The sequence below is a fragment of the Pristis pectinata genome, chromosome 23, assembly GCF_009764475.1.
Source record: "Pristis pectinata isolate sPriPec2 chromosome 23, sPriPec2.1.pri, whole genome shotgun sequence".
NCBI lineage: Eukaryota > Metazoa > Chordata > Chondrichthyes > Rhinopristiformes > Pristidae > Pristis > Pristis pectinata.
The window spans coordinates 34606011-34616203 of record NC_067427.1 but is presented as its reverse complement, the minus strand read 5'-3'; the positions used below and the strand labels follow the sequence as shown (position 1 = coordinate 34616203).

Below are 10193 nucleotides of genomic sequence, written 5' to 3'. Positions count from 1 at the left end.
CTTTATTCGTTGAGGAACTGACTTCAAGAGTCAGGAGGTTTTGTTGCAGTTTTATAAAACTCTGGTTAGGCCGCATCTGGAGTATTGCATTAAGTTCTGGTTGCCCCATTACAGGGAGGATGTGGAGGCTTTGGAGAGGGTGCAGAAGAGGTTCACCAGGATGCTGCCTGGATTAGAGGGCATGTGCTATAAGAAGAGGTTGGACAAACGTGCAGTGTTTACCCTGGAGCAGCGGAGGCTGAGGGGAGACCTGATAGAGAGGTATAGCCGGTCCCAGGATTGAAATGTCTAATACCAGAGGGCATAAACTTAAGGTGAGTAAGTTCAAAGGAGATGTGTAGGGCAAGCTTTTTTTACACAGAGAGTGGTGAGTGCCTGGAATGTGCTGCCAGGGGTGGGGGTGGAAGCAGATATGACAGAGGTGTTGAAGGTGTTCTTAGATAGGCACATCAATGTGCAGGAAACAGCAGGATATGGACATTGTGCAGGCAGAAGGGAATAGTTTAGTTGGACACTTGATTACTAGTTTCATTAGTTTGACACAACATCGTGGGCTGAAGGGCCTGTTCCTGTGCTGTACTGTTCTATGTTCTATGGACGATGGGAAATGATGGAGGTGACTTAGAAGAAACAGGCTGCCACTGAGAGCCCGGAAGTGTTTAGGTTACAAGGCGGAGCTGGCTGGAGCAGAGGTAAACGACTGGAGGTTGGAAGAGAGCTTTAGTGCAGGAGAGCAGATCGTGAGGTGAGATGAGTCACAGCAGAAGGACCAGACCATGAATTCGTGCACCCAGTAGCAGGGAGAATGGCTGTGTGGTGAAGGAAGGGAACGTCCGGCAGTGAGAGGCAACCCCTGCAGAGATGAAACACAGGTCAAATACTGCAAAGAAAAGTGGGTTACTGGTGAAATTGTGAAATCCACATGGAACTATTGGAACGTGAACACTATAAATTGCTGGAGTCTGGTTGGTCAGTGGGGTATCTCTGAGCTCCCACTCGAAGTGCTCCCCACTGTGCACTGTAACAGGACCTGAATAAACCGCCGAGTTGGAGAACTCACCACCGCTGTACCAGAGACTTTCTCTGTGTGCCGGCCCCATCTGAGCCATAATTAACAGGGTGACTGGTCCCCACGTGAAAAGCCAGATTCAGTGCACATGTTTAACACACAAATTCCTCCAACACCTTTATACTTTGACACTTCCATCATGGTTTGCCGGCACGCATTCTTCATGCCTTCCCCATTCCCGTTCCCTGTCGTCCGTAGGTCTGCTTCCATCAGGAGCGGTCAGATGTGAAGCAGCAGGCTGGGGTTCACCATGGAAGTTCTCTGGAACAACAGTGTGAGTGGGCGGACGTGGTGCCGTGGTCTGTCTGTGTGGGTGAGAAGGTCAGTGACACCGTGTGTCCTGAGTCCAGTGTTCCTACTGGCTGCCTCGCTGGGTCTGCACACACACACTGGGGCCCTGTGTCAGTAGCAGCAACTGTGGCTCGATCCACCTGGGAGCCAACCCTGCCTTTACAGGCAGCTCCCTCACCATGATATGGTCACCTGGCTGTGGGAGGGGGGCCTTCTCTCCCTCTAGGTCTCTCTGGTAACCAACGTGTTGCTGCTGTGTTGTCCGCTCCCTCCACATTTTACACTGGTCACAAAGGTCCTTCACACACTGGGACGTTTTATCCCTCTCGGTTCCTGGTTCATCACAACCCGTAATCACCCCATAAGGGAGCTCCATTGCTCACCCCGTCAGTGATTCATGGGGCTAAGACCCAGGGTGCAGTTTGGGTCACTCAGTGTCCCATCAGGAGTGCTGGCAGTACGTCAGCCCATGTCTCTCCCGTCCCCGCTATGGCTTTAGCTAGGGTAGTTTTGATTGTTCGGGTCATTCTCTCTCCCACCTCTGAGCTTTGGGGGTGGCAGGGTACATGGAATCATTGCCGGATTAGCTTGTGTGTTTCCTTCATCACTTTCCCTATGAAACGTGCTCCCTGATCCGAATCCACCTGGGCTGGAGTTCCCCACCTGGGGAAGGTTTCCTGAGCTGAAATCCATGCTGTGTTGCTGGTGGTCCATTCTCCTGTTGGGAAAGCCTCTCCCACTAGGTTATGGAGTCATAGAGTAATATAGCATGGAAACAGGCCCTTCGGCCCAACTGCTCCATGCCGACCACACCATCCTCCCTGCTAGTCCCAGTTGCCCGCATTCGGCCCATAACCCTCCCCTCCATGTACCCATCCAAATGTTGCAATTGTACCTGTTCCGACCACTTCCTCTGGCGGCTCATTCCAGGCCCTCACCACCCTCTGTGTAAAGAAGTTACCTCTCAGGTCTCCTTTAAATCTCTCCCCTCTTATCTCGTATCTGTGCCCTCTAGTTATGAACTCCCCAACCCTGGGGAAAAGACCATGATCGTCCACCTGAGCCATACCCCTCATAATTTTATAAACTTCTATGAGGTCACCCCTGATTCTCCTACGCTCCAAGGAATAAGGATCCAGCGTGACCAACCTCTCCCTGTAACTCAGGCCCTCCAGTCCAGGCAGCATCCTTGTAAATCTCTTCTGCACCGTCTCCAGCTTGACAGTGTCTTTCCTATAACGGGGTGACCAAAACTATACACAATGCTCCCAAGTTCAGCCTCACCAATGACTTGTATAACTGAAACATAATGTCCCTGCACCTAAACATCCACCATTATTGTTCCAGAATGGGAATTATCATATCTAGAATGTTCTTCAGGAGAGATGTCACCACCCGAGGCTGAGCTGTGGACAACTTTATTAGCATCTCCACCTTTTACTCGTGGACTGGATGGGATTGCTTCATGTCTTTCATTGCAACCTCCAGGAGTTCCCGTGTCAACCTGCAGCCAATGGCAGCCATGAGGTTATAGGCAGCTTCCTGAACCTGCCGGTGTCCCTGGATTCTAGAGGTTGCCTTCAGGTGAGCGAAGGTGATGAGGGTCTGGCCCAGGGGTTGAGGTTGTCTTTGACCCTCAGCTCCACTCTGTTGCAGGGCTGTGTACATCTGGGCCCAGTCACGCTGCCAATGGTAGCAGTGGAATGTGAGGAGGACGTCCCTGGGCCACTGAAGTCCTGGTGTACGCCAGCTCTGGGATATCTCATGTCCAGAGTCAGTATCAGCTTCAGAAGCCAATGCTTCAGTCCATTCTGCTGCTTGGTGACTGGAACATTTTGGTTTTTTCTGAGTCCATGGTTGTAACGTTACTGAAACACGGGGAGGAGAGAAGCAGATGTCGTTTGACTCCATTTGAAGAAAAGCAGCTTCCCCGCGTAGCAGCCATCTCCAGGGTGAACTCTTTCAGTACCTTCCCTGGGAGACTGACAGGAGGACAGCAAATGTGGATCCCGTTCCCCTTCCCAGCACTCACGTCAGCAGTTCCTTTGTAAACTTTCAAAGCCCTGGCTGGCTCCACACTGAGCACATCTCAGGAAGAGCAACAAGGAAAAGCCTGGTAATGACTGGCCTGTGAGACTAACATCAGCCACAGGGAGGTTATTGGAAAACATTGTGTGGAACAGGATTACCAATCCATGGAAAGGCAGAGAATAGCAGAGGTCACCAGCATGGCCGTGTCAAGGACAGATCTTGTCTGACTAATGGGGCTGTATTTTTGGAGGAGGAGGGTGGATTGATGAGGGCAGTGCAGTAGACGTCTTTTACATGGACATCAGTAAAACCTTCGATGAGGTCCCACATGGGAGTCTAATCCAAAATGTTAAAGCCAGGGCTAATTGGCAAATTGGATCCAAAACAGGCTTGGCAATAGGAGACAGAAAGGTTTTGTGATTGGATGCCTGCGACTGGTGGTGTTCTACAGGGATTGGTGCTGGGACCTTTGCTGTTAGTAACATTCGTGAAAGATTTGGATATGGATTTAGGAGGCTTGATCAGTAGGTTCACAAATGACGTGAAGATTGGTGGATTTGTTGATGCTGTGGAGGGCAGTCTGAGGCTATCAGGGAGATATCACTGAGTTGGTGAAATAAGATATCTTTATTAGTCACATGTACATCGAAACACACAGTGAAATGCATCTTTTTGCGTAGAGTGTTCTGGGGGCAGCCCGCAAGTGTCGCCATGCTTCCAGCACCAACATAGCATGTCAGCAACTTCCTAACACGTACGTCTTTGGAATGTGGGAGGAAACCGGAGCACCCGGAAGAAACCCACGCAGACACGGGGAGAACGTACAAACTCCTTACAGACAGCGGCCGGAATTGAACCAGGGTCGCTGGCGCTGTGATAGTGTTATGCTAACTGCTAGATGGAATTTAATCCTGATAAATGTAAGGTGATGTAGTTTGAGAGCACTAATGAGGCTGAGACACGTGCCATGAATGGCAAGGTCCTCGAAGGTAGTGAGGAACAGAGGGACCTTGGTGTGCAAGTCCAAAGATCCTTGAAGGTGGCGGCGCAAGTAGATAACCTAGTTAAGAAGGGATATGGGATATTAGCCCAGGCATTGAACACAAGAGCAGGGGGGTTATGGTCCAACATCACAAAACATTGGTCAGACCTTAATTAGAGTACTGCATGAAGTTCTGGAAACAGAACATAGAGCAGTGCAGCACAGGAACAGGCCCTTCAGCCCACCATGTCTGTACTGCACATGATGCCAAATTAAACTAATTCCTTCTGCCTGCACGTGATCCATATCCGTCCATCTCATGCACACTCATGTGCTGGCCTAAAGGCTTCTTAAATGCCACTATAGTATCTGCCTCCACCCCCACCCCTGGCAGCACATTCCAGGCACCCACCACTCTCTGTGTAAAAAAACGTGCCCCACACATCTACTTTGAACTTCCCCTCTCTCACCATAATGCATGCCCTCTAGTATTTGACATTTCTACCCTGGGAAAAAGACTGTCTACTCTAGCTCTGTCTCTCATAATTTTATAAACTTCTATCAGGTCTCCCCTCAGCCTCTGACAATCCAGACTAAACAACCCAAGTTTGTCCAACCTCTCCTTATAGCACATGCCCTCAAATCCAGGCAACATCCTGGTGAACCTCTTCTGCACCGTGTCCAAAGCCTCCACATCCTCCCTGTAATGGGGCGACCAGAACTGCACACAAACAGAAAGACGTTTCATCCATCGGCTCCCATTTATCCCTCGCTTGTTACTTCCTCAAACAGGTCCTCAATCTGATGAAGACAATTTCCCTTACATAAACCCGCACTGACTCTGTCTGGTCCTCAGTAACTCAACACCCTGAATAGAATTAATAGGACTGAGCACAGTCACACGTGGCTTAATGAAAGGAAGATTTTGTTTCAGCAGCCACCTGGAGTTCTCTGAGGATGTGACAGGTATTGTTGGAATTCTCTCCCTGCAGGGCCTCGGAAACTCACTCATTCAAGGTAGAAACTGAAAACTGAGAAAACTGTAGATCCACCATCTGCCCTTTTACTTCTTCCCTCCCACCTTACAGGGACACAAACAGTCCTTCTTCCAACCCGCTGTGGTGTACTTGTGTTCAGAGTGTGGGTTGCTCTACACTGGAGAAAACAAACACAGACTTGGGTAAAGGCATTCAGTCTGTGGAGTGCCTGAGCTTCCCGTTGCCTGCCGCTTGAATTCTGCATCCGACTCCCACTCTGACCCACCCGTCTGTGGCTCCTGTCTGTGACCCCTCCCTTACAATGAGCTCCAACTTAAGGTTGAGCAACTGTACCTCACCCTCTGTGTGGGCAGGCTGCAGCCTCCCAGTCTCTACACAGAATCCTACAACTTGAGCTCACTCACGTTCTCTGTCTGTATCGGAACTGGCCATTCCACATGTGATAGTGGCTCAGCGATTCTTTCCCCGTGAGTACAGCTCACGCTGTGGCTCTGCAGTTTGCAGCCTTCATGTTCCTGTTCACACTCTCCAACTGCTGTTCCGCCACAGTACTTATGTTCCTTTGTTCAGCACCTCTCTCTCTAACAGGACGCAGAGCTGGGCTGAGAAGTGGCAGATGGAGTTCAACCCAGATAAGTGTGAAGTGATACACTTCGGGAGATCGAATTTGAAGGCAGAATACAAGGTTAATGGCAGGACTCTTAGCAGTGTGGAGGAACAGAGGGATCCTGGGGTCCACATCCATAGATCCCTCAAGGTTGCCACGCAGGTCGACAGGGTTGTTAAGAAGGGGTATGGAGTGTTGGCCTTCCTTAGTCAGGGTATTGAGTTCAAGAGCCATGAGGTGATTTCGCAGCTCTATAGAACTCTGGTTAGACCACACTTGGAGTATTGTGTTCAATTCTGGTTGCCTCATGATAGGAAGGATGTGGAAGCTTTAGAGAGGGTGCAGAGGAGATTTACCAGGATGCCTCCTGGATTGGAGAGCACGTCTTATGAGGATAGGTTGAGCAAGCTAGGGCTTTTCTCTTTGGAGAGAAGGAGGATAAGAGGTGACCTGATAGAGGTGTACAAGATGATAAGAGGCATAGATCGAGTGGACAGACGGAGACTTTTTCCCAGTGTGACAATGGTTAACATGGAGGTACATAATTTTGAGATGAATGGAGGATGGTATAAGGGGGATGTCAGGGGTAACTTTTTTTCCGCAGAGTGGTGGGTGCGTGGAACGCACTGCCTGTAGAGGTTTTGGGGGCAGATATATTAGGGACATTTAAGAGGCTCTTAGATAGATACATGAATGATAGATAAATGGGGGGCTATGTGGGTGGGAAGTGTTAGATAGATCTTAGAGCAGGATAAAATGTCGGCACAACATTGTGGGCTGAAGGGCCTGTACTGTGCTGTAATGTTCTATGTTCTAACAGGCAAATGGGACTAGCTCAGATGGGAATCTTGGTCGACATGGGCCATTTGGGCCAAAGGGCCTATTTCTGTGCTGTTTGACTCTATGACTCTATAACACATTGACTGGATCAGCTCATTTACAGCTGATACCCACGGCAACCCTGTCCTCTCCTTGTCCAACCTATGTGATGTTTAATGGTAACCACAGTTATAGCACTGCTTTTGTTTCAAACCTTTAGTTCTTCTTGACTGATCCTCTGTCCAACAGTCAGGGAACCCAAAAGTGGTTCCAGTTACTGACCTTCTGAGCCCCTGTCCCCTTGCACTCTCCCGCCTCGATGCCCCCCCTGTAGAGTCAGCCGTCCCCTCCACTGCTGCCCCTCCCTTCTCTAACTCTCCACTCTGTATATTCAGCTCCCTTCCTTACCCCCTCCCCCCGTGATGTACATGAGACAGTGCCCATTGACTCCGACCAGCAGTGAACCAGCTGCACTCCAGAACTGGTTGGTACATTCAAGTAAAGGGCCGTTGACTGTACCGTTCCCGTTTCCCCTCCACCGGCCCCACTTACTGCTGCACCATTGACACCACACGCTCCGTCCCATCCAGACACACTCTGCTTCTCAGAACACACAGAGCTACCTTGCGGTATGACCTTGTCTTTCCCAGTTAACTCTCAAAACCTCTGTTCCCCTCAACCCTCCCCCAAGCAGAGCCGAGTTTATTCCTCCAGTGCTCCACAGCTCCAGCTCTGGCTCATCACATCTGGACCAGAGGTCCTCCAGCTGCAGACACTTCCTGCAGATGTTGCTGGAGATCTCACTGGTCTCCATCAAGCTCCATCCCAGCCCACAGCTACAGGCCATCCTTCCCCCTCACTTTGCCTCATTTACTTGGCAATTTTAAAAGTCTTGCAATGTCTTCATTCATTCAGGGTGTTTCTAGATTTTGAACTTACTTCATCTCATTTGTTATTATTGTAGATTCACACCAGCAGTTTTTTATTGAAGTTATGCCTCTGTCCCACCTCAGGTAACAACAGACTGTCCCCCTCAGCATCTAGTCCCAGACCTGATTAAATACACAACACCAGCTGCAGTTTCCACTCCTGGGCCGTGCTCTGGTACCCCCGCTGCCTTCTCTCCTCTCCATCTCCTGTTCCCTCGCTGTCTTCTCTCCTCTCCCTCACTGTTCTCCCTTCCCTCTCTCTCACTCTCCCATTGCCCCAATATCTCCGGCCACTCACAAAGCCACTCGCTGCTTCACCTCTGTCATGTACAGAAGGAGTGAATTCTGTGAAGCAACGGACTGCTCAGTGTCCCCACTGAATTCTGACGACACAGGGTGAGCCCAGGACCTGACCATTGGCACCTCTACCTCACCCACAGGTGACGTGTCTGCTTCACAATTCTTCGCTGAGCTTGAACGCTGAGCTTCCTCATCGCTGGTTTCCACCAACTGACAGCCGGCACTCAGTTCCACTCTCAAATGACCTTTGGTTCTCACACATTTCCACAACAGTTACTGTGTCTTCTATGGTGAAAATGCAGACAGAATATTTCTGTAAGGACCCAAGCACTTCTTTTTCCTCATTATGTTTTCTCTTATCGTTGTCACTGTGGGACCCACATTTACATTGTTGAAGAAGTTACTACAAAATATTTGTTTAATATTTTTTGCCGATTTGCTCACACAATCCCTTTGCTTTTTTTTCTAATACTTCTGCCCTTTTTGATGGATCTGGTGAGGAGGCATCAAGTTGAAGAGGAAGGACACAGTGTTTGTCCAGGCGAGCCAATGGGTCAGTGAGAAGCTGAAGGGCCACAGCAGACAGAGTCCACTTCCAACTGGGTCAGAGCAGGGAACAACCAGGTAAAAGGCAAAATGGAAGGTAGATGAACTATTGGCAGAAAGAAAAACGAATGTCTACAAATGGTATCAGATTGCCATGGTAAGAGAGCAGAGGATCAAGGTGAGAAGAAGGAGTTTTAAAGGGGATCCGAGAGGTAAGTGTTTTACACAGAGAGTGGAGCCCATTGCCAGAGGAGCGAGTGGAATCAGATACAATTATTATATTTAAGGGCCACTTAGACAGACACAAATAGGCAAGGAATAGAAGGATACAGTCCTAATGGGGGCAAATGGGATCAGTGTAGATGGGCAAGTAGGTCAGCATGGACGTGGTGGGCCGAAGGGCCTGTTTCTGTGCTGTACACCTCTGTGCTCAAAGGACTCCAGTCGATCAGTCAAATCCAATTTCATTCCATAACTCCCCGTTGACCCTGTTCAGTCCTATCACAGGCTTCTGTTATTACATCTGTCCTTAGAGATTCCAGCAATTTCCCCTTCCAGCAGCACAGCTGTTAGATCTGCTGCCTCACACCTCCAGTGAGCCAGTTCAATCCTGACCTCCAGTGCTGTATGTGTGGAATTTGCACGTTCTCCCTGTGACCACATGGGTCTGTTCCTGGGGCTACGGTTTGCTGCCACATCCGAAAGGTATGCAGGTTGGTAGATCAATTAGATTAGGTTAGTTTATAGTCATATACACCAGGCTGCCAAGAAATTCCTTACTCACGTGAGCAAAGAGAGTACACACACCCTTCATTGTACTTATTATCACCAAAACAGCAGAATGCTGAACGATTGTTGTGCAATCTGAAATGGTGCAAAAAAGCTGAAGTGACAATAACAAAATAACTGAGAGAGGTAGAATTAGAATCTGAGGGAAAATCCAGCACATTATAGGCTGGTGAGCCTTACCTCAGTGGTAGGGAAATTATTGGAGACGACTCTTAGGGACAGGATTTACTCACATTTGGAAAAACATCGACTTATTGGGGTTAGTCAGCATGGCTTTGTGTGGGGCAGGTTATGTCTAACAAATTTTTTTTGAGGAGGTAACAAAGATGATTGATAAGGGTAGGGCAGTGGATGTTGTCCATGTGGACTTGAGTAAAGAATTAAGGTGCCTCTTGTTTGGGTGATCCAGAAGATAAAAGCACCTGGGCAGAAATGGATTCAAAACTGGCTGAGTCATAGAAGACAGAGGGCAGTGATTGGAGGGAGGTTATTTAGACTGAGGGTCCGTGACCAGCAGTGTTCCACAGGGATCAGTGCTGGGACCTCTGCTGCTTGTGAAAAAGAAGACACAAAAATTGGCTGGATTGTAGATAGTGTAGAAGATTGTCACAGGATACTGCAGCAGTTGGAAATATGGGCAGAGAAATGGCAGATGATGTTTAATCCAGACAAGTGTGAGCTGTTACACTTTGAGACGTCAAATGTAAGTGGAAAGTATATAGTAAATGGCAGGAGCACTGATATCCAGAAGGATCTTGGGATGCAATTTCATAGCTCCCTGAAAGTGGCAACACAAGTGGATAGGGCAGTAAACAAAGTGTATGGCATGCTT

The 10193-nt window shown here is 49.0% G+C and overlaps 1 protein-coding gene across 1 annotated transcript in view; it reads left to right on the top strand.

Moving 5' to 3' along the window:
- The first annotated feature begins 284 nt into the window (after positions 1–284).
- Positions 285–10193, top strand: part of agpat2 (1-acylglycerol-3-phosphate O-acyltransferase 2 (lysophosphatidic acid acyltransferase, beta)) — a 58804-nt gene continuing 48895 nt past the window's right edge. Inside the window, exons 1-3 of the mRNA XM_052037492.1 lie at positions 285–314; positions 1268–1390; positions 3017–3101. Coding sequence (XP_051893452.1) covers positions 285–314; positions 1268–1390; positions 3017–3101 — 238 coding nt within the window. The remainder of the gene's footprint in view (positions 315–1267; positions 1391–3016; positions 3102–10193) is intronic.